Genomic DNA, 25285 nt, shown 5'->3' with positions numbered 1-25285 from the left:
TGTTTGGGTGAAATTCACCCAACGTTAGTGTTCTAGGGTTTAATTATCATACAAATAATTGTGATCAGCAATAAAATTTTGTTGCTTTTAATTCATTTTAATTATGTGGCTTTTTGGCCTTGTAAACAAAGGTTGCACTTGACAGATATGACAAAAACAATTAAATACACAAAGAAATTACTGACAATGACCGATACCAATAATCAAAATAAATAATGAATAATATAAAAGCACTTTGTAACCTTGTTTGGAAAAGCGCTATATAAATAAAATTCATTATCATTATCATCATAATAATATTTAATATTTTACACTCAAAATATGTTACAAAATAGTGGAAACAGCAGAGGCTATTTCCACTATTTGTATCAGGCCTATTTGTGTTGTTAACATATTTCAAAAATATTCAATTTTTTTCACAATTAAGTAATATTTGAAGATCTACAAGCTCACAATGAATCACATTGCGAGCTTATAGACCTGCTTATAGACCTTGAATTTGATGTGTATAGGGCTGTGTATAGTGGATAAACCGATTTTGATGCACATTAAAGCATTTAGCTGGGGACACCCTGGAACCCCCTCAACCCCCTGGGTCAGGCGGTCACTCGTTCTAAATATAGTCCAGCAGTTTAAGTAGCCTAACATTTTTGGAAGAATCGTTCACTTTGTGATACAAGCACCAAATTTTGCACAAAGTTTCTTCTGGACCTACTTACCAAAAGCCTGTTAGCCACGCAAAAAAAAAAGGATATGGCCGCCATTTTCCAAAATGGCTGCAGGCGAAAGACACTTTATGTGGTTTTTGACTTGGATTGTGATTGGATAATCCAATGTTGATTATTTTGGCATCAGAATATAGTTTTGACTCCACCCCGTTAGCCACAGGGAAAAAATCAATATGGCTGCCATTTTACAAAATGGCTGCCGGCGAAATACATTTTATATGTTTTTTTGACCTGGATTGTGTTTGTATAATCCATTGATTATTTTGGCATCAAAATATAGTTTTCACCGCCCCCCTTACCCCGTTAGCCACATAAAACAATATGGCCGCCATTTTCCAAAATGGCTGCCGGCGATGGATTGGACCAGATGTCATTGGTTTCTCAATATGAGTCTGCATCTCAGGTCAAAGTAGCCAGTGAAGATGTCAGACACCATGAGCAGTCTTACCAGTCTCAGAAATCCCTCAGAGACAAGGTCCAGAAGTTGCTCTGTGTGATGAAGGCAACCCTTTTCAGGAGGAGTCCAAGATGTTGTTCCAAAGATACAGACTTGCTCATCAAAGTAACATAGGACAGACATCGTATTGGACATTTACTTGAATTCCAGTCTGAAGATTGAAACCCGATCCAAACGAGGAAAAGGGGTAGACGCAGAGTGACTGACAAAACTAAAGTACCACCTAACTGCTGCTTCTGCTCTCGTACAGTGAGGACGCTTTTTGCTGCTCGCTCTGCCCTATGCTTACATTCCTCTGCTGATATCCATGTTTTATTTTTATTTTTTCCCCTGAGAAACCACAAATGGATCCTGGATATTTATAAACCCATGGGACTCTATTTCTTCTATAGATACAAGCTTTTGCCATATTTCAATATAACATTTTTCGACCTATTTGTCGACCTCCAGTGACTGGGTACGTGGCATATAGCCAAAGCTAATTAGCATCAGGATGTACCCGACTTTTTCAACAGAGGACCAAAAATTGCTTCAAAGGATTGCAGTGCTGGAAACGGAATTACACCGTTTAAGAGTGAATGTGGAAGTAAATCAACATTATGGAATTCCACAGTCTCAGAGCAACGGACAAGACCATGCCAACAAGCAGCCACCTAGTGTGGTTTCCGAGAAACCCCAGGACAAGGCTTTCTCATGGAATACTCTCGGGGCAAAGCCAAAGGATTTGAAGGGGCGAATAACTGGCAGAACTCGGAGCCCTGTGATTACAGATCTGACCGGCTGACCTGCGCTACCACCCGCGCGTCACCATCATCGATGCCCCCGGACACAGGGTACCGCGTCTTCTACCCCCCTTCAACAGTGGAAAACTGCCAAAGGGAGATCTACAAACAAATCTCCCAAAACATCGAGTGCTGAGCGTCAACAGTGGAAAACTGCCAAAGGGACATCTACAAACAAATCTCCCAAAACATCGAGTGCTGAGTGTCCTGTGCAGCTGGGAAACAGATTCACCCCATTGCTCCAGGACCCCAGATGCCCGTCTGATGACAGACAAAACAAATCCTCTTCACCCAGCAGGGTAAGAACCAAGAGTAACTCGGAAGGAAAAAGGCTATATGGTGAGCCTGAATTTCTGATCATAGGGGATGCCGCTGTTAAAGATGTTAAAAGCATGATAAGAAGAAAGGCAAAAGTGTTATGCTTCCCCAAAGACAAAGTCTCTGACATGAATGACAGAATTCTGAATCTTGTCGCTGAACATCCAACGGTGAAAACCCTGATTTTGCACGTTGGCACATGTGATACAGAGGACAAACAGTCAGAAATCCTAAAACATTTCACGGCCTTATTCAGCAAAATCAGCTCACTTGATGTAAAGGTGTGCATCAGCGGCCCACTACCACCTACAAGAGGCGGCGATGAACGTTTCAGTAGACTGTCTGCACTGAGCAAATGGCTTTCAACTACGTGCACCAACAAATCTGTACATTTTATTGACAATTAAAAAATTTTGGGGGATAGAAGACACCTTTTTTCTTCGGATGGCCTTAAATTGAACAAGCTGGGAACAAAATTGTTTATGTCAAACCTTTTCTACAATGTACCTATGTCTTCGCTAACCTCTGCCAAGGCCAGAGCACAAGATTCCAAAACAACAGATAATGCTCTGTTATCTGCTACCGCTGCTGAAGAATGTGAATGGCTCTGTGTAGATGAATACGCTGCCACACCACCCCCCACCGCTGCAGCTGAAGTGGAGGGGGGCGCCACACCCCTCCCTACCAAGGATGGTGGAGGAACATCCATAACAAATGAACTCTCTGATAGTGAAGACTCGGAAACAAAAACAAAGGACAGCGTACTGAAAACAACTGCTGATAACAGCCTAAATCCACAGGAGGAGATTGCCACGGCCCCCGACGTCGACTCTGCAGCCACGGTCATGCTGGAAGAGGAAGGAGACACAGAGGAGTCTCTCAATGAGGAAGATTATCCAACTCCATCACCTTCCTCCTCCTCATCATCATCTTTTTCCCTGTCCCCAATACCTCTTCTGGAGTTCACCAGTAGCATGAACGACTTGATTAGAGCAGGGATTAGACTCACCCCCCAAATCAAACGCCAGGCCCAACAACCAACAACCGTGCCCTGCCCCCCAACCATCCCCCCTCGACGGAGCCATCGCAAGAACAAGAACGTCCTGTCGGCTTCCCTAGTCTAGAGAATACATTTGATTGCTGAGATAGGCAGGGTCCATTATGCATAGCCAAAATCATGTCTGGGCCCAAGGCTATTTCAGTTAGCCTTGTAGAAAACAAGGTTTACAATATTTCCACTGTTATCTCAAATAGAGTTTCCAGGACAAGGAGTGACTTTAAACACTCTGCAAATATAGCAAATTTAACAGGCATTCCCTGTAGAGGCAGTTGAATGCCTTAAGCTAAACTTGGCCCTATTTAACATCGGGTCACTTAATGACAAGTCTTCCTCTGTAAACCATATTATCTGTAAAGAGAAACTAGATATTATCTTTCTAACAGAAACTTGGCTTGGTTCTGATGGAGCGGTGCTCCTAGCTGCAGCATGCCCACCAAAGTACAGTTTCATTCACTCAGGACGTGAGGGAAAAAGAGGAGGTGGTCTGGCGAATATCTTTTCTGACACTTTAAAATTCAAACCTCTGACAAACCTTGGCAGTTAAAATCATTTGAATACCAGGCCACCATATAGGAGAGTCAATCCTCTGTGCTTATGATTAGTATGTATCGACCTCCAAAGTGCAGCAAAGCCTTATTTCTAACAGAAATATCAGAACTTTTATCTATCTGTTCCACTAATTATGACAGAACTCTGATTACTGGAGATGCTAATCTGCATGTTGACATTGTTTCAGATGTTGTGGCTATGGGTTTCCTACAGTTACTGCACAATTTTGACTTTATGCAACATGTTGTTGGGCCAACACATAAACATGGCCATACCCTGGACTTGGTGATCACTAAAGGTTTGAATATCACTGTTGACAGTATTATTGATAAGCCCGAACTAACAGACCACTATTTATTGTGTTTTAATATGACTGTCTCTGATCTAGGGAAAAACAATACAGAATATACTATAAAAAAAACGTTTTTTTAGCTCATCTGCAGCAAACGAGTTTCCTCGTCATCTGGCGTGTGTGCAGGTGCCCCCCCTATTTGATGCTCCCTCAGTGAATGATATGGTTCAACATTTTAATCTCAAATTAGAGTCAGCTCTCGACATAGTGGCTCCTATGAAAACTAAAAAGAAACTTAGCTCTAGAGTAACACCCTGGATCAACGAGCACATGCGCTCACTCAAGAAAGAATGTCGTAGAGCTGAGCGAATTTGGAGAAAAAACAAACTCACTATCCACCTAGAGATTTCAACAGTGGCCTATAACAAAGCACTGCGCTTGGCAAGGCAGGCATATTTTTCAGGCATTATCAATGACAACAAGCAAAATGCCAGTCTTATTCTCTACCATTGAACATCTCTTAAACCCCCCCCAGGCTTACAAGGAGTCGCTCCCTGCTTCTAAAGCTAAGTGTGATGAGTTCGCATCCTTTTTTGAAAACAACATTTTTAGCATTCGAGCTGGTATTATGAATGCTGCTGCTAGCACTGCAAATGCGGCAAATGGTGCATGGTGCAAAAATGTAGATCACTCCAGAGGAAGCAAGCCTAATATCATTCTGCGCAATGAATGAAGAGGAACTCCGTAAAACTATATCACAGATGACATCATCATCTTGTTCACTGGATGCAATACCCACCCCGTTTCTCAAAGAGGTTTTAGACAGTGTGATTGGAGATATCCTAAGAATTGTAAACAGCTCTCTACTTTCAGGCGTCTTTCCAGACTCACTGAAAACGGCTGTAGTCAGGCCGTTACTCAAGAAACACAACCTTGATCCATTGGTGCTGGGTAATTATAGACCAATCTCTAATCTGCCATTTCTGGGCAAGGTCTTAGAAAAAACTATCTTTCATCAACTGGATGTGTTCCTACAGAACAATAAGGTTCATAACAAATTCCAGTCAAGTCATAGCACAGAAACAGCACTTGTAAAAGTAATTAATGATCTTAGGGTGTCCGCTGACGACAAAAATGTATCTGTTCTCCTACTCCTTGATTTAATCGCTGCTTTTGATACGATTGCTCACACAATTCTATTACAACGCATGGAGTACTGGATTGGTTTGTCAGGCACAGCCTTGTCTTGGTTTTACTCTTACCTAACAGGCAGAAGCTATTTTGTCAGTCTAGCTAACATTGACTCAGACAAACACGACATCTGTTCTGGTATTCCACAGGGCTCAATTCTGGGTCCCTTATTGTTCTCCCTGTATATACTACCGCTGGGAGAACTCATCGCCGATCACGGAGTGAACTTCCATTTCTATGCTGATGATACCCAGCTGTATCTTTCAGTAGCTCCAGACGACCCCTGCGCTCTAGACCCATTGTTGACCTGTCTGTCCAGTATAAAATGCTGGATGAGTGAGAACTTTCTTAAGCTAAATGAGGATAAAACAGAAGTTCTCATAATTGGTTCCAGTGAGCAGAGAGAATCAATAATAAGTAGACTTGGTAACCTGGCTGTAGAAAGTAACACCACAGTAAAGAACCTGGGGGTTATTATCGATTCTGAATTTAATTTTAATACACACATTAATCATGTCACCAAGATTGCTTTCTTTCATCTTAGAAATATTGCGCGAATTAGAGACTATCTGTCGTTAGACGATGCAAAAACGTTGATCCATGCTTTTGTTTTCTCTCGGCTTGATTACTGCAACGCACTCTACTCTGGCCTGCCAAAGAAAACAACTGACAGATTACAACTTGTTCAAAATGCGGCAGCCAGAATTTTAACTAAAACTAGGATGAGAGAACATATCACTCCAGTTCTAGCTTCACTACACTGGCTCCCGGTTGTTTTTAGGATTGATTTTTAAATTATTTTAATAGTTTATAAAGCTCTAAATGGTCTGGCACCTTCCTACCTCTATGACTGCCTAGAGAGATATGTTCCAAACCGGCCCCTCAGGTCTTCAAGTGCTGACCTGCTCGAGGTGCCTACAATCACATATACAAAATACGGTGAAGCAGCATTCTGCTATTACGGACCGACAGTGTGGAATAAACTCCCAGACAGGCAGCCTCTGTCGATAGCTTTAAAGCACAACTCAAGACCTATTTCTTCACTCTTGCTTTTAGCTGATTCTTTGGTTGATTTTTAAGTCCTCACTGTATTGCCTATTTTAATGTTGTTTTATGCTTTTGCTTTTATTTTATTTTATTTTTGTTTGCTTTATTGTTAAATTGGTTGTAACTGTAATTGTATTCTTGCTCTGTAAAGCACTTTGAGCTGCATTTCATGTCATGAAAGTTGCTATACAAATAAAGTTTATTATTATTATTATTAACTGGAAAAGCTTCCTGCGAGACAATGACAACAAGACTGAGATTTTGGGGTTTCTAGCTGACAAGATTATGTCCGGACAATGTGGTGATTGTGACCAAAGGAGAACATGTTCTTTGCAACATAACTGAAAGCCTGGAAGGATTAAGTCCTTGCAACCACAAAGAGGCTAATACCAGAATCTTCCTGCATGCCCTGCATGCAGTTGAGCAAAAGAACAAATCTGTGTTGATTAAGGCCTGTGATATAGATATTCTTGCTATTACAGTCAGTGTTTTTGAGACTCTCCAGGATGCAGGCTTAGAAGAGCTGTGGATTGAATTTGGTCATGGTCAGTCTATCAGGTGGTTACCAGTTCACGATTTGTGACCCTTTTTTTTTTTTACTACATTTTTATCCCACCATTTTTTCACCCAGTGCCAATTATCTAAGTAATCCTGGGCGCTACACTCCCGAACTCATGCCTCCTTCAATGCATGAGAGCTAGCAAGCCGCTTCTTATCACCTGACAGGGGAGAGGTTCCCTGGTTAGACGTAGCGCGTGGAAGGAACACGTTATTCCAACCAGTTCCTTTCCCCTCCATCAGGCACCCCGGCTGACCAGGGGGAGGCAGTATAGAGACCAGGATTACAGCATGTTTTTGTGAGGGTACCTACCCTAGGGGACACGGGGAGAACATGCAAACTCCACACAGAGAGGATTTGTGACCATTTTTGACTGGAGGGTAATCATCTCGCTAGTGCTAGTTCTTCAGGAAAGCAGAAAAACTCTGCCAGCATTTGTAACGATTTTCTTAACTTTTCAAGTAGTCACAGAATATTTATCTCCAGTATGATCGATCCCCTGATGGTTGCTAATCACAGAGGGTTTCACTGTGCTTCTGCGAAAAAAAGAAAGAAAAAAAACACGACCTCCCATTCGCTTGTTATACGCCGTTGAAAATAGCATGTCTCGCCAAAGTTACATCACAGCAACACAGGAGCCGAGATACAGAATATTTCCCAAATACTTTAACCAGAAAGTAAATGGAACAGTAAATCTTTGGATCGCGTTATCTCCTGATTCTGACGTCAAGAGAGTTCTTAACACTCGCATGACTGCCGTCAGCCCATCCCCTACACAATCCGAGTTAAGGTCAAAATGACCGTTCGTTTCCTGATATTCCATTGGCCAGTCTCTCCCCTCTGGCTCCAGACAATCCTGACACCTTGTCCCCCGCACTGTGGGGCACAGCGGGGGATTGTCTTTAAAATATCTATTAACATTTCAATTCCACTCAACTCAGTGAGCTCACATATATTGTCAGACTACATGCAGGCAGAACATTATAATATAGGCTGGGAATATAACTGGGAACGTGCATGTGTAACTTCACTAACTTGTAATAGTAAGTAACTGCAGATCATGTCTGTAAAATCTTTATATAAAAAAAGTGTATAAAACAGTGCGATCTGTAGCGGTACATTAAACTCTTGAGTGAAACATGGATAGCCTATATGAACCACTGAAGCCTCTGTCTAATTGTGTGACAGTTTCCAACTCTCCATTGTCCAAAACACATGGATATCTCTTGACAAACCAATATTATATTCATAATAATAATATTCACATAATAATATTCACATTAGTTGCCTAAGTAAGCGTCTCCTCTCCTCCTTCTGTCTCCCTGCAGCGCAACAAGTGAACACACATCGGTATGTTTCACATATGTGCTCAATCCTGCTCTACTACTGCGCAAAATATATTATCTGCAAGCATAAAACAGTCGCTGCGTGACGCGCTCGTACATTGCTCCGATCAAATACAACATTTAGTGGTTAGAATTATGCGGACAACGCAGTTGTCATTTTTATTTAATTATTATTAGGCCTAGAGGAGAGAAATCGCTTGACCAGGTGGACAGTGAAATGCAAATCATCCATTAACTTGAACAATGACAATCTCTGGGTGGTCTGAAGCGCTCTCTGAATGGGGGGGAGAGAGGGTGAGGGCGGTCAAAATAGCTGCAGAATAACGTCAGAGATGGTATAAGTGTAGCTAATTTCATATTTAGAAAACGTTTCAGATTTAAAAAAAAAAACAGAGATGATTTGAATCGAATATTTAGGAAAAGCCATGGAAGGGGAACTTCCTCAGAGCTTCATGAGAGAAGATAATCCACTTTAAATTCTCAAAATCGTTCAGATTGACTGGTTAGTCGCACAAGTGTTAAGCATTATACAGTCTGATAGCAGTTGGCATGAAAGAGAGTCTGTACCGCTCCGTATGCATGTTCGGGGGGAGAGTGAGCCTCTGGCTGAAGGTGCTCACCCTATCCTGCAGCTCGCCATAGAGTGGATGGGAGGGGTTAACCAGGATGGAGTTAAGTCCCTAATCCTCCTCTCTGCGACTGACTGCAGCCCTTCCATATGGAGGCCAACCACAGAGCTGGCCTTCTTTATGATTTTATTGAGCTTGTTTAGCTCCCCGGCCTTGATGGGGGGCATCAAGGCCGGGGAGCTAAACAAGCTCGCTTCCCCCTGGATGGTAATGGGGGTCCTCCTCTTGCTCCGTCGGGCATCTATCACCAGCTCTTTGGTCTTCCTTGTGTTCAGCACTAGGTGATTTTTTTCAGCCCATTTGGTGAAGTTCTCCACCACACACCTGTAGGCCTACTTCTCGTCATTGGGCCTCATGCAGCAATAAGTTCCTAATGTTTCCTCTTACATTTCTTCCTAAGTGAATTCCTAAGAGAAGTTGAGTCAGATTCCTGAAACGTTCTTAAAAGGCAGAATTGTTCGTAACTATGTTCTTGATGATGAAGAATCCCAATCCTCATAACTTGAAGGGGTGTGCCAGTTCATCCTAATTACCATAGGGAGCCTCCCCACCAATCCCCATATAAGGCATGACTGCATGACTCTGCCTGCAGTCACACCTGTGTGTGATTGCTGCACACAGAAATCACAGGAAACCACAGAAATAAAATTGAGAGAATGAAGTAAAGAATACCTAAACTATAAGTCTAAAGATGGTGGAAAACAACTCCAAAACAACTCCAAACATAAAAATTAATTAATTAATAGCTCTGTGGAGGTACTTCTGAAGTGAACAGTAAATTATTTTATTTAATTAGTGTATTTTATTATTTCGCTCACATTAATCAACATATCACCACTAGAGATCAATGTACATTTGCTGAAATTAGCTGTTAAAAATGTTATCCATATTTCGTGTTCTGGAGTAGCGTTAGTAGTGGATATAAAACATTTTATTACTGAAAGCTGGTGGGTGGATATGGAGGGTCTTTAAGGTAGCAGCTGCTTGGTATGTAATGGGGTGGAAATAGGGGTGTGGTGGGTGATATGGTGGTGCAAGGAGGGTTGTGGGGGGCTATGGGGATGGGTATGACGGGTGGGTATAGGGGGGCTTTCAGGTAGGAAGGGGACTGGAAAATGGGGGTGTGGCGAATGAGGGTGGGTTGGGTGGGGGGTTATGGGGTGGGTATGGGGCTTGGGCTTCAACTCAACCGGGTCCGTTTGGGTTAGATTGTAATTTCAGACCCGTCTCAAACATTTTCATGTCAAGGACCCCCAAATTCACATGCATTTGGCTGCAGACCCCACCTGAAAATATTTTTTGCCAGGGAAAAAAAAACAAGATTTATCAAAATGTTTCGAAAATAGCCGATCTACAAGCTCAAAATGGCCAGTAATGGGACGCGTTGTGAGCTTGTAGATCGGCTATTTTCAAACAAAGTATAAAATAGGGTTAAAGTGATTAAACTGTTCCTCGTTTGCTGTGGACCTCCTGGAACTCCCTCAAGGACCCCTGGGGGTCCCCAGACCACACTTTGAGAACCACTGCTCTAAAGATATGATAAAAAAAATATTATTGTAATTTAAATCCTATATTATACAACTTTAGAATTGAAGAAACTTTGAGAATTAATTATTTTTGCACAAACATGTCAGACTTAAGAACTAAAAGGCCACCCTAAGAGTGCTCTTCAGTGTGTGTAGATTCTGTTCTTATCTGAGAACATATCACAGCTAAGAAAACATTGGAGTATACCAAAATCTTCTTAAAAACTTCTTAAGTGGGTTTAAGAAGAAATTTCCTCTTAAGAACGGTTGCTGCATGAGGTCCTCAGTGATACAGCCCACAATGGAAGAGTCGTCTGAGAACTTCTGGAGATGGCATGTTCCAGATCTGAAGCTGAAGTCAGAGGTGTAGATGGTGAACAGGAAGGGTGAAAGCACTGTTCCCTGGGGAACTCTGGTGCTACCCATTGACACGCCAAACTGGCAGCCTTGTAGCCGGACATATTGTGGCCTCAGGATGAGATTGTTTGTAATCCAGGCCTCCATGTTGTGGTCCACTTGCATGGATGTAAGCTTCTCAGCAAGCAGGGGGGGGGGGGGGGGGGGCTGGATGGTGTTATTTTTTTTTGCCTGGGGCCCATAAGTATCAGACCTGTTGAAAAACAGATAGAACTTATTGGCTTTATCCTGGCTTTACCCTCCACTGATCGGCCGGTGGATTGCTTGTGGCCGGACATGTTCTTAAGACCTTTCCACACCTCTCGCGCATTATTTGGTGCCAGTCTCTCCTCTACCTTCCTCTTGTAGGCGTCTTTTGCCTCGCTGATCCTCTTCTTCAACTCCGCCTGCACCCGCTTCAATTCCGCCCTGTCACCGGCCTTAAAGGCTCTCTTCTTTTGGTTTAGAAGAACCTTCAAGTTTTCAGTGACCCAGGGTTTGTTGTTTGAAAAGCAACGTACAGTTTTGGTGGGTACAACATCATCCACACAGGATTGTATATAGTCAGTAATACAGTCTGTTAATCCATCGATGTCCTCCCCGTATGAATCATAGAACACTCCCCAGTCCGTAGCCTCAAAACGTCCCCTCAGTACCTCATTGACCTCTGGTGTCCACTTTCTCACTGTACTAGTGGTCACTGGCAGTTGCTTTAGCATGGGCTTGTACAGGGATGTGAGGTGAACCAGGTTGTGTTCTGATTCACCCAGCTTGGGCAGTGCTATGCAGTTTTATGCATCCTTAACATTTGCATTGAATAGATCCAGTGTCCTGTCCTCTCTCGTACTTGAAGTCCCCGGATTCACTCTGGTGCGACTGGACAGAGGTGGAGGGAGCGGTTACGGTGGTGTATGTGTGTACTTAATGATCTCTGATGTTGATCCTATTCCGTCAAACTTAGGATATGCGACGATCCCATCATGAAGACCATTCTATCTTCCCCGCGAATTTGGGTGCATTCTACTGTTTTTGGTTTATGTGCCTACTAAAGGGCCAGGAAGAGCTGCACAGGCAGCAAAACCCATGGCTGACTGTGTACATGGACTGCAACTGCAGTACCCAGAGGCACCAGCAATTTTGCTTAGAGACTTGAACCAGTGTTATCTGGACACTGTGTTGCCAGGATTTGAACAGTATGTCAAGGATGCGACTAGGAAAAATAACATTCTGGACAAGTGTTATGTGAACATTCCACATTCATATGTTGCCAAGGTTGGGCCGCCTATATTGACCTCATAATGTTGTGTGCATGACTCCAGTTTAAGTCAAAACTGAAGAGAGGAAAGCTGGAGTAGAAAGTAGTAAGGACATGGACAAATGAAAGCATGCCTGGACTGTACAGATTGGAAATTTTTTAGAGATGGTTCATTGGACAAAATAACCACAGTTACAAATGATTATATACATTTGTGTACAGCTGGTTGTTCCTACAAAGGAAATTAAAATCTATCCAAACAATAAATCATATGTGACCAAGGACATAAAAGATGTAATAAATGAAAGGAAAACAGCCTTCATAAACAAAGATTTCGGTGCACTTAAATTGACAGAAAAAAAGCTAAAAACAAAAATGAGGCAGGCAAAATTGACACATAGACAGCATCTAGAGGATGCGTTTAAAGCCAACAATCACAAAAAGACATGGGATACTATGAAATCCATGACAGGAATGTCATCCCCAACCAAACCTATAGTGACAGACAATAAACTTGGCTTTGCTAATGACCTAAATACTTTCTTTGCCAGAAATACTTTCTTTGCCAGATTCGAATCATTAGGCGATTGCTCTAAGTGCACTGAAATACTTAAGGCTGTAACACCTGCCCCCTCAGACAGAATTATCATCACTGAAGAGGATGTCAGGAAAGTGTTTCGGTGTACTAACACAAGGAAAGCTAATGGGCTGGACGAGTGCAGTGCTTTTCTCCTCAAAAACTTTGCATCTGAGTTGGCTCCAGTGTGGCAACCAATATTTCAAACCTCTGTAGACACACACACAATTCCTCTGTTTTGGAAAACCTCACACATAAAACCATTACCCAAAATCCAATGTCCAAAAGAAGATAAGGATTATAGACCCATAGCTCTCACTTCAGTGATCATGAAATCACTGGAAAGAATACTGTTGCAACATCTTGTGAGTATAACTAAAGACAAATTCGATCCCTGTCAGTTTGCTTATAAGAAAGGTTGCGGTACAGAGGATGCGGTTGTCACACTGGTCCACTTCATTACAAAACACCTAGATGAGTCTAATAAGAATCATGCAAGGGTGCTGTTCTTAGACTTCTCTTCAGCTTTCAATACAATACAGTCTGATATTCTGGTGTCAGAGATGGTACAGTTGGAACTGAATCCATACTTAATTCACTGGTATGCTTCGTTCCTTACTAACAGAGTACAGAGGGTGAAAGTGAACAGAACCCTCTCCTCAGCATTGACTACTAATGTTGGTGCTCCCCAGGGTTGTGTAAGCTCAGCTGTACTTTTCACCCTTTATACTGACAGCTGTCGTACTGAAAAATGTCGCACTGACACACCAGACCATACATGGGCAACTGGCGGCCCGGGGGCCACATGCGGCCCCCACCTTCACTTAATGCAGGTTAATATCGGAATACTGATATATTATTGATTTCAGCTACAATTCCAAACATGCAAACATGACCCGCTTTAATCACTTCAGTCTATATTATAGTAGCTTAATGACTAGTATTAAAATTCTATTGTCTTTTTTATGTCCACTGTATTTGTATTTACTTTTATAAAGTATAACTAAATGCATTTGAAATTAAATAAAAATGTTACTTTTCAGGATTCCAATTAAAAAATAGCAAACAAATTCAGGATTCCAATTCAAAAATAGCAAAAATAGCCGATCTACAAGCTCAAAACGCGTCGCACTGCAATGCTTTTGAGCTTGTAGATCGGCTATTTTTGCTACTTTTGTGTGACATATAATGGCATTAATTTACAAAAAAAGTTAAAATACGGAGATAAGAGGTGTCTGCCCGACAGTATATGCAATGTGGCCCTCTGGAGTGAGTGTGGAAATATAGTGGCCCTCTCCATCATCAAAGTTGCCCACCCCTGCACCAGACCAATACATTCTAAAGTACTCTGATGATACAGTTTTGATTTCTCTCTTAGATAGTTCCAGTGATCCTGGACTGAACCAACACAGAGTAAATAAGGTGGTGGAGTGGAGTGATAACAACGCTCTTATCATTAACACAAAAAAGACAGAAGAGATTGTTTTTGGTGCACCACTGGAGATACACAGATCCCCCATTACTATTCATAGTGAACAGATCAACCAGGTATGTTCGTATACATACTGTACCTAGGAGTAGTAATAGACCATCTTTTGTCATGGAAAGACCAGATTGAATCAGTGGGTAAGAAGACAAAGCAAATAATCTATTTCCTTCGCCGTCTGAGATCTTTTGGTGCTAGTAGACAGATTCTTCTTTTGTTTTTTTCTGTTATTATGAGTGTTTTTCAGTACTGTAGTACCACCTGGTATGGATGTCTTTCTGTAGCTTTAAAGTCACAACTGCTGCAGCAACTGAACATTTGTTCAAAGATTGTTGGACAACCACTTCAGAGGCTCTATACATCTACGTATAATAACAGTATGTTAAGGTTGGCAAGTAATATCACTTCAAACACTAGCCATGTTTTGTATAGAGAATATAGGTTGCTGCCTTCAGGAAGGAGAAAACAAAAATACATAGATAAAGATGAGAGCACCACATGTCCACCACTCAGCCTACCCCTGGCCTAAAACTCCTGATTAAGCCTCAATGTCGTCTGATGGACAAAGGATCTCTTCAGTTTGACATTATTGTATGTTGGAACACCGTATTGATTGTTTTTTTTTTATTAGGCAAAAGAATGTAAAACAACACAGTTACATTTATAATACTTTTGTCTAAAAGGAGACGACATTGAGGCTTAATCAGGAGTTTTAGGCCAGGGGTAGGCTGAGTGGTGGACATGTGGTGTTGCTCTCATCTTTATTGCGAACGCGGGAGGAGGCGCGGCGAAGCCGCGCCTCCGACCAAGTGGAGCTTACTATGTAACCCTGCTCGGGTTGTGTCTCTGTATCTCTGTATCTCTGTGTCTCTGTGTGCACTGCCTGTGTGCAGCTCCTCTGAGATAAGTAAATGTCCAATTTAGACGTACCATACATCAAATGAAAGGTCTTTGAAAACTGAACACACCTGTCAAGGTTGCGTTTAAGCCCGCCCCTTCCCCCGGAAGCCACGCCCCGGAGAAGGCTCCTAAAAACTCCCCATTGAAACCCCATGTTAAATGAAAAGTGCCCGAATCGCTCCCAAACTTTTTCTACCCCCCCTAAGTGGGGGTCTACGAACAAATACATCGGGCTCGGATTTTGGCTCCGCCCCCCGGAAGTGGGTGAAACAGGCACTTCAAACACTTTGTTGAATTGTTCAAAAACATTCCAAGTTTTTTTTTTGTGAATTTGTATTTTTCTAAGATGCTCCTTTTAACGCAGATTTTTTTTGAAAAAAAAAAAAATATATATTATTGGTTACTTTTTTTTAAAATATTTTTTTTCATTCTTTTTTTTCTTTTTTTGCGTTCGCTTACCGCGTTCGCGCGTCTTACTTGTGTATGTATTTCTGTTTTTGCGTCATGTAAAATGTGTGTACTGTTAATGTGTTGCATACATGGCTGCTAGGTCGCAAGACAAATTTCAGTGTGAACTGACAATAAAGTATTATCGTATCGTACTGCAGCTCACAAAGTGATGGAAAGTGGGCAGGGTCCTTGACAGTGACGCGTGGTTGAAGTCCCCTGACACCGCAATGAATGCACTGGGATTCTCTGTCTGAGATCTCGCGATCTCAGAGTGAATGATGTCACACGCTCCTTCCGTATTCGCTGAAGGCTGAATGTAAACAACAAACACGAGGGCATGGGAATATTCACGGGGCAAATAATAGGGGCGCATACTAATAACCATCTATTCAATGTTCGGGTTAAATGTGTGAACTCTTTACTACTTTAGGTACAGTTGCACAAGGTGACCCCTTGTGCAACAATAACTACAACTAAACATTAGTGTCTTGGCCTTTCCAAGGCATGAACTGTATTCTTCTTTGTTCCTTCAATGATAGTGTGATGAGGAATGCTCCCCTAGTGTAAGTTCTAACAAGCACCTTGGTGCAACTTAGACACATCATCAGGGATGTATCCTGGGGTCATTGTATGTTTTGGGGTCTTTCAACATCATACACCCTCGCCCAGGCGACCCTCTGTGATGACCCTCAGCACCTGGTCATGGCGCTATCGGTAGCGCCCGTCTTCCATTGCTTTTGGACAACAGCTCAAGATGTGCTCCAGCGATCCTCCTTTCTGGCAGAGTGGGCACAATCTAGTGTCTGCCAGGCCCCAGTGGAAGAGGTTGGACGGGCTGGGGAGGACATCGTAGACCCACTGAACCAGGAATTTTATCCAGTGTTGCTCAGACTTCCATAGCTCTGTCCACCAAATATATCATTTGTGAACGCAGCCTCAGTCCTCACTCCTCCCCAAGCAATTATAAATCAAGGTCAGATTATATAAGTCACCTGTTGGTCTATGTAGAGCCTTCAACCTACTCCTCCTGCCCAACACACCCTGCTGACAGGCTCCGCCCCCAGCCCTCAGGATTACGTGCAGTGACAATTATCACCCTCCCCGCCCGGCTTCCCTCCTCCGAACACGGGACAATTGTGTCGATATAGACGCACGACAAAGCCGGATGCACCACGGTGGATTTTAACTAACAACCTCCTCGGTGGTGGGCAGGCACTTAACCACTGTTCCACCTGCCTGACCTTGATCATTATCAATATGAACAAGTTATGTAAATGTCTAGAAAACTATATTTTAGTTGTATTATCATTAGTTTTCTTGGCAGTGAACTTTGTATAATATTTTTTGATCAACTCTTATCTTATATTTAATCTGTTATTACAGACTTGTTGGCTGTAACATCACTAAGACAGGATTTGAAGTTCTGGCTTCAGCTCTCAGCTCTAATCCTTTCCACATAAAAGAGCTGGACCTGAGTTACAACAACCTGCAAGAATCATCACTACTGGAGCATCTCTGTGCTGCACTGAAGAGTCCACTTTGTAAACTGGAAACTCTAAGGTCAGACAATTTACAATAATGTCTTTGAACAATTGTCATATTATTTATGTGATCATATATATATATACACACACACACACACACACACACACACACACACACACACACACACACACACACACACACACACACACACACACACACACACACACACACACACACACACACACACACACACACACACACACACACACACACACACACACACACACACAGTTGAGTCTATATTTGAATACAGTGAATGAGGTTGATTTCATGTTAATCCACACTAGTATAATAATAATATTTAGGCACAGTGACTATGGACAGCCAATCTGACATAAAACATTTAAAACTTAAACACCTCTGATTGCATTATAAGTGGTTGAAAGCTTTGTTAGATCATCATCTCCTATTTTTGAATATTATATGCATTGATATTAACTCTTTGACTGCCAGATATATATAAATAAATGAGGCGATTCATTCACTGCCAGCGATTTTTGGTTTTCCTTACCTTTTTCAACTAGTCACAGAATATTATAAAAAGTCATCGCGACCCCCTGTTCGCTTGTCACAGGCCGTTGAATATATATATATATTTTTTTTTTTTAAGATACAGCCGTTTTCCCAAATACGCTAAGCAGGAAGTAAATGGTGGTGGAGATCTTTTGAATCTCTCCTGAATCTGTGTGACTTGAGGATGAAAATGGTCACTCGTGTGTTAGAGAACAGCGCCATCTAGTGGAAAACCACTGAAAACTAAAAAGTCGTCTATGGCAGTGGGTTCATTTCTGAACACTAACCATATTAAGAAAATAATATCAATATAATTTCAAAATGTATTACATTAAGACTTATGCTGGTCTACCTGCTTCTCTTATGCTATACATATATTTTTTATTTATTATATATAAAGTATGTTTAGAATCTTTACTTAACCGCTGGTCCTGTAATTATAAAAGGTACAAGAACTTCTCAAAATAATCTGTTTGTAACTAAAACCATCCGTTAGTAAATTACTTAATCTGTTGTGTTGGTAATGGGTCCTAAAATCCCACTGGTAGTTATGGTTTCCTGTCTCTTTGCTGCTTGCTGAATAACTAAATAAGAATATTTAGATCATGTTATTCCTGGATGCCAACTCTTTCCAGGACTTTTGTCCCTACTCAAAAACACAGACAGTCCATCAAGATATTTAATCTGCTATTACAGACTTGTTGGCTGTATCATCACACAGACAGGATGTGAAGTTCTGGCTTCAGCTCTCACCTCTAATCTTGTCCATCTGAAGCAACTGGACCTCAGTTTCAACTGCCTGCAGGATTCAGGACTGAACTTGCTTTCTGCTGGACTGAAGAGTCCACATTGTATACTGCAGATCCTGAGGTAAATAATGTGTTTTCTCTCTGTGTGGATCTCTACTTGAACATCAACAGCAGTTTGTTAAATATTTATTTCTCTGCAGCTTGTCAGGCTGTGAGGTCACAGAGGAAGGCTGTACTTCTCTGGCTTCAGCTCTGACCTTCAACCCCTCCCATCTGAAACAGTTAGAGCTGAACTTCAACCATACAGGAGTCAAGGGCCCGGAGTCTCCAACAGCCAGCAATGACAAATCATCATACTCAAGGTAAGATCAATGGGCCTCATTCAGCAATAAGTTCGTAATGTTTCCTCTTACATTAATTCCTAAGTGAATTCCTAAGTGAGGTCGAGTCAGATTCATGAAACGTTCTTAAAAGGCAGAATTGTTCGTAACTATTTTCCTATGATGATGAATTATAATCCTCGTAACTTGAAGGGGTGTGCCGGTTAATTCCAATTATCATAGGTAGACGCCCCATATATCCGAATTAGCATCCGAATTACCATAGGGAGCCGCCCCACCAATCCCCATATAAGGCATGACTGCATGGTCCTGCCTGCAGTCACACCTGTGTGATTGCTGCACACAGAAAAATTGACATGCATTTGGCTGCCAGGGAAAATGTTTCAAGATTTATCAAAATGTTTCAAAGATCTACAAGCTCAAAATGGGCAGTAATTGGATGCGTTGTGAGCTTGTAGATCGGCTATTTAAAAAAAAAAGTATAACATAGGGTTAAAGTGGTTAAACTGTTCCTTGTTTGCTGTGGACCCCCTGGAACTCCCTCAAGGACCCCTGGGGGTCCCCAGACCACACTTTGAGAACCACTTCTCTAAAGATATGATAAAAATAGTATTTTAATACGACCTATATTATACAATTGTAGAATTAAGAAAACAGAAGAAACAGTTCATTTGCACAAACATGTTACAATTAAAACAGGATACATCTAGTGCTGGCATTCTGTACCATTTACGCTGATATGTTTAGCGCTGTAGTGGCCACGACAAGGACGCGGATGTGTACGATGGTCAATGGTCCCGTCTAACGCCTGGAACAATAATATCTCTCACGCGCACCGAAAATGGCTCGTTTTCACCACTGTAAAAAGTTAAGGAGATTCGGAGGTTTTTATCAAGGAGATGTAATGGGAGTGGACGGGAGCCAGTTTTTTTTTGCACCCATCCACATCTGTCCCTTCCATTTTAGAGGCACCTAGGTGATTCCAAAGTTGCGCTAGGGCGCCCCTTGTGGAGAAAAAAACAAAAGGAAAAAAATGCTTAACAGTTATAACCGTTTATGGCACTCCAGGCATGGCTTTTCAAAAACGGTCCGGACCGTTTTTGGCACACAATGTGTTAACACATTGGGTGCCAGAGGTTTATTAAAATATTATACGTTCAGTGCCTGCATTTCTTCCATCCACTTACGTTTTACGTTTCGTGCTGTAGATGCCCCGACGCGGAAGTCCATGTAAACAGAGCGTGCGTGCGAGACGGCGGAGGGTCCCGACTAACGCCTGGAACAATGATATTTACAACGCGATCCTCCATTGCAGCGTGATCGCCGATCGAAAACGGCTCGCTTCCACCACGTTAAAAAGAAATGGAGTTATTAAGCTTTTAGTCAAGGAGATAACATTGGAATGGCCGACCGGAAGGATTTTTGACATGGAGCCACATCCAGCCTCTCCTTCTCAGAAACTCCTTGGATGATCCCAAAGTTTCGCTTTAGCACCCCACGTGGGCCCTATGTGTAAAAATAAAATTGGGTCAAAAACGATCCGGACAGTTTACGGCACTCCTCGTTTGGATTATGAAAAACGGTCCGGACCGTTTATGGCACTCGATGTGTTAATAAAACACTGGCACTTAATGTGTTAAGAACTCAAAGGCCACGCTAAGAGTGCTCTTAAGTGTGCTTAGATTCTGTTCTTACCTAAGAAACAGATCACAGCTAAGAAAACATTGTAGTATAAAAAAATCTTCTTAAAATCTTCTTAAGAACGGTTGCTGAATGATGCCCATTGACTACATCATCTGCATACATCTGGCCATGAACAGATTTTTTTTAGGCTTTTTCTTTAACACATTGGGTGCCAGAGGTTTATTAAAATATTATACGTTGAGTGCCAGCATTTCTTCCATCCACTTGCGTTATACATTTCGTGCTGTGAGAAGCCCCGACGCAGAAGTGCATGTAAACAAAGCGTGCGTGCGAGACGGCGGAGGGTCCCGACTAACGCCTGGAACAATAATATTTCTAACGCGATCCTCCATTGCAGCGTGATCGCCGATCGAAAACGGCTCGTTTCCACCACATTAAAAAGAAATGGAGATATTAAGCTTTTAATCAAGGAGATAACATTGAAAACGCCGACCGGAAGGATTTTTGACATGGAGCCAGATCCAGCTTCTTCTTCTCAGAAACTCCTTGGGTGATGTCAAAGTTTCGTTTTAGCGCCCCACGTGGCCCACATGTATAAAAATAGAATTGGGTCAAAAACGGTCCGGACCGTTTTCGGCACTTCTCGTTTGGACCCTCAAAAACGGTCCGGACCGTTTTTGGCATTCAATGTGTTAAAAAAGAAGAAAAATAAAGTACAAATCATAAAAAAAAAAAAAAAAAAGATACAGAAATTTAGGAAGTATATTCATTTTAACGGAATTTATGCGGCCTGCGAGTGACAACGGGAGAAGGGACCAACGTTCAAGATCTTGTTTGGTACGGGTTAAAAGCGGGGAGAAGTTATGCTCAAAAAGTTTAGCAAATTTGTCTTTAACGGTTACCCCCAAATAGGAGAAACCGTTTCGAGAGACTTTGAAAGGCAATGTTTCAGGGCTGAGGTCTCTACGACCGCATGAATTTGTTCCTTTCAGATTAAACTTCAGTTAATACAGTTTTAACTACTGCAGGAAATACACATAATATGGAAATAATTATACGCAAACTTCCCTTGTAGTCTAGGACCTGGCTAAGATATGTATGCACTTCATTTAGGAGAGAATATCTCAACTGTTCTTGGCTAATATGACCCCAGGGAACAACTTAGGAACTGTGACTAATTCTCTATCCGGGGCGAAATACCCGAAAATGACCACGCCCTTTTTAAAATGACCATAACCGGTGCACTACTTCCAACATGGCTCTATCTGCTAAACCGTTGGAGCTACAGATTTACTGAGGTGCTCAAAATGTTCAGAATACTTATGTTTAGTGAAACATAGTAAAGTGTAAAATGTCTAATTTGATATTTGACAGAACAGCTAAAAGAAACTAAAAACGTATTACAGTCCAGGGCCATAGGGATATTTTTGCGCGAATCAATCTAAGAGCACCACATTTGTCCCAGATGTAATCCAGGGCATGCTCTAATGAATTAGCAAGGGCGCCCGAGCCAGCGACCTTCAGGGTCATCATAGTGGCCAAATCCAATATGGCCGCCACCTGACAACGTTTTTGGCTATAACATTTGAACCACATTTTGAGCTATGAATGCAAACTTGATGTCTAAATCACGTTTTTTGACAATTAGAAACATGTTTGAATGTTTCCACTCCACTGTGGCTGCAAAAGTCATGTAGTGGACACAGCAAATGCTGCAAAACTGAAGTCTGTTACATCTCGATATATAGATGTTGTATGATTAGAACATTAAAAACAGTCATCACCCCGAGAAACAGTCATCACCCCGAGGAATCAAAAGGACTGTGTGTGTGTGTGTGTGTGTGTGTGTGTGTGTGTGTGTGTGTGTGTGTGTGTGTGTGTGTGTGTGTGTGTGTGTGTGTGTGTGTGTGTGTGTGTGTGTGTGTGTGTGTGTGTGTGTGTGTGTGTGTGTGTGTGTGTGTGTGTGTGTGTGTGTGTGTATATAGAGTACGGTACAGTATGTATCAGTTATTGCTGTTCTGTTGTAGTAACGCCAAGACACATTCCTAGCAACGATTTGTTGTTTAGCAATTAACTTTTCTGATTCTAATTTGAACATATTGTTCAAATTCCATACACCTTTGACTATTATGATAGTATTCACTTTATGCTCAGCCTTGATGTGCATACTGTACTGGCTGTTGTTGTATCATTTGGATTCTATAGTCATTATATTGTTTCGATAAAATGACATTGTTTTCTCCAGTTTGATCTTAACTCATTCCTACAACTACTGTATACACTCAATCTGGATGAAACTTTATGTTACAGTACATGTTACATAATGTTACAGTTAGGTATAGTGGCCATATTTGTAATAAGCAAGTCAGAGTGCTCTAGATGGATTCAATCTTAAATATAAGCATTCCAATGTGTTTCTAATGCTCAAAAAGCATAAAGTAGACACCAAGTTTGCCAAAAATTACAAAGATAAGGTAAGTGAAACAAATTTGCAAAACTAATATTTATTTGAAATATGCAAAATATAGGTCCAGCCACACCCAGTCATAAAGGTAAGCATTACAACATGTTTGTAATTGTCAAAAACAGGATTTAGACACCAAGTTTGCTCATTTATAGCTCATCTGGTTCAAAACTTTTAGTCAAAACCTTTTTCAGGTGGTGGCCATACTGGATTTGGCCACAATGATGACCCAGAGCGTTGCTGGCTCAGGTACCCTTGCTAAATCATTAGGGCATGCCCTGGGTTACATCAATTTAGGTGCTTTTAGACTGATTCACACAAAACTATTCCTATAGCCCTGGACTGTAATGTGTTGGCAGTTTATTTTGCTTTTTATAGCTGTTCGGTCTTAAAATATCAAATTAGAAATATTACGCTTTACTATATTTCCCTAAACATAAGTATTCTGAACATTTTGAGCACCTCAGTAAATCTGTAGCTCCAACGGTTTAGTAGAGCCATGTTGGAAGTAGTGCACCGGTTATGGTCATTTTAAAAAGGGCGTGGTCATTTTCGGGTATTTCGCCCCGGATAGAGAATTAGTCACAGTTCCTAAGTTGTTCCCTGGGGTCATATTAGCCAAGAACAGTTGAGATATTCTCTCCTAAATGAAGTGCATACATATCTTAGCCAGGTCCTAGACTATTGCTAGAAAGCCCGGATAATTCTACAAGGAACACGGCAGTAACACAGGGATTCCTATGCAATAGACCCTTTATCCTCTCAATGAGCACAAAATTGACTGCTTCTGTGGAATGGCGGGCATGGAACCCAAACTGCAAGGGATTCAGTGGGGTATGACCTTTGTCAAGATGTTTAATGATCACATTGGCATTCCATTTCTCTGCCACCTTTGAGATGACAGGGAGGATACTGATGGGCCAGGCCCATTTCAAGTTCGAGCCAGATTTAAAAAATGGGTGTGAAGGTGGCCGCCTTCTACAATGATGGAACTTTACTATACCTGATTTACAAGTTGACAAGTTGTGTGATATATATAATATATATAAGCTATAATGATTCATTATAGCTTTAGTGTCCAGCCCGTACACATCTTTAGCTTTGGAACAACTTAATATTCCAAGTCTACTGGTGGAAGAGGATTCCATCAATATTAAAGTCATTTTCCCATATAACACAATGTGAGAGGATCCTACTCTCTTCAGTTTACTAGACAGAGTTGTTTGTCGACTGCAGTGTCATTGTTTTATTTTTTTGTTTAGTTTTTGTTCGGGTCAAAAATATTATGAGCCAGAACCTAAACCTTACCTTAAATAGTAAACAGTTCTGTCTGTCTGTCTGTCTAATGCGTCAACAAAAATATTTTATGTACTATATTTAATAAATACCCTTCATCCGCCACATTTATCAACACCCGACCATTCTTACTCTATGACTGGCAGGATGAGTGTGATTCATAAAGGCACACACACACACACACACACACACACACACACACACACACACACACACACACACACACACACACACACACACACACACACACACACACACACACACACACACACACACACACACACACACACACACACACACACACACACACGAAATACTTTTCTTCCTCTCTTCCTACCAGGGTTCGTCAGCAGAGACCAGGCTCTCCTGCACCCAACTATGTCTCCATGAAGAGTGACCGGTCCAGGGGTGGACTTTTTGACTTCAGAGTTCAACACTACACTACTGATCTGAGGTCAGAATGTAAAATAGACACAAAACTAGGAGCACAGGTCTCCGCCAGGTCAGGTAGGTTGTTGTGGGCCAGCAATGTTCGGAATTCGCCAATCAGGATGGAATAGGAAAAATTGGACTGAACCATCTTGATCACTTGACTACAGAGATAATATGTACCGATTTGCATACACAAAATGTGTTGGAGTAATATAGAAAAGAAAAGTGTTGCAAAAATCTGCCTCCTGGTGGCGCTATAATAGGGCAATGTTAAAAGGGTTGTTCATCAACGAAGTGCGAATGTGTGTGCAAAGTTTCACCGCAATCGGACGCTGGGTTCATGATTTGCGGCATTTTGTTCAAAACGGGCCACTCTTGCAAAGTTTAGATGTCAATCTTAGCCAATCAGGATGGAATATGAGAAATCAAAGAGATCCATCTTGATCATATGACTATAGAGATCATGTGTACCGATTTCCGTGAAATTTTGATAAAATCTGAAGGCTTAATATCAAAAAATGTATTTTACTTTAGACGGCCTCCTGGTGGCGCTATAAAAGGCAAATGTGAAAAATGCAGGGCAAAGGTTTTTCCTTGGCCTCTAGAGAGTGTGCAAACAAAGTTTTACACAGATCGGTGCAGTTATTGGTAAAAACACGAATTGGCCTGTTATAGCGCCACCATGAGGCAGATTTGAAAAAAATAAGCGGCATTTCTTCCTCGGCCTAATGGGAATGTGCATGTGAAATTTCA

At 41.6% G+C, this 25285-nt stretch overlaps 1 protein-coding gene across 5 annotated transcripts in view; it reads left to right on the top strand.

Moving 5' to 3' along the window:
* The window catches only part of LOC308092288 (uncharacterized protein), a 93949-nt gene that overhangs the window by 58777 nt on the left and 9887 nt on the right, over positions 1-25285 (top strand). For 4 of the 5 annotated variants that reach the window (XM_080438138.1, XM_080438135.1, XM_080438136.1 and 1 more), the window contains exons 12-15: positions 16932-17108; positions 18303-18476; positions 18556-18717; positions 24441-24554. In XM_080438138.1, coding sequence (XP_080294264.1) covers positions 16932-17108; positions 18303-18476; positions 18556-18717; positions 24441-24554 — 627 coding nt within the window. Of the gene's footprint in view, positions 1-16931; positions 17109-18302; positions 18477-18555; positions 18718-24440; positions 24555-25285 lie in introns of those variants that run through there. The other variant, XR_013933782.1, reaches the window with a different exon arrangement.

Source organism: Gymnoscopelus braueri (genome assembly GCF_963280865.1).
Source record: "Gymnoscopelus braueri genome assembly, chromosome: 1".
In the NCBI taxonomy this organism is placed as follows: Eukaryota; Metazoa; Chordata; class Actinopteri; order Myctophiformes; family Myctophidae; genus Gymnoscopelus; species Gymnoscopelus braueri.
This window is presented reverse-complemented; position numbering and strand designations above follow the sequence as displayed.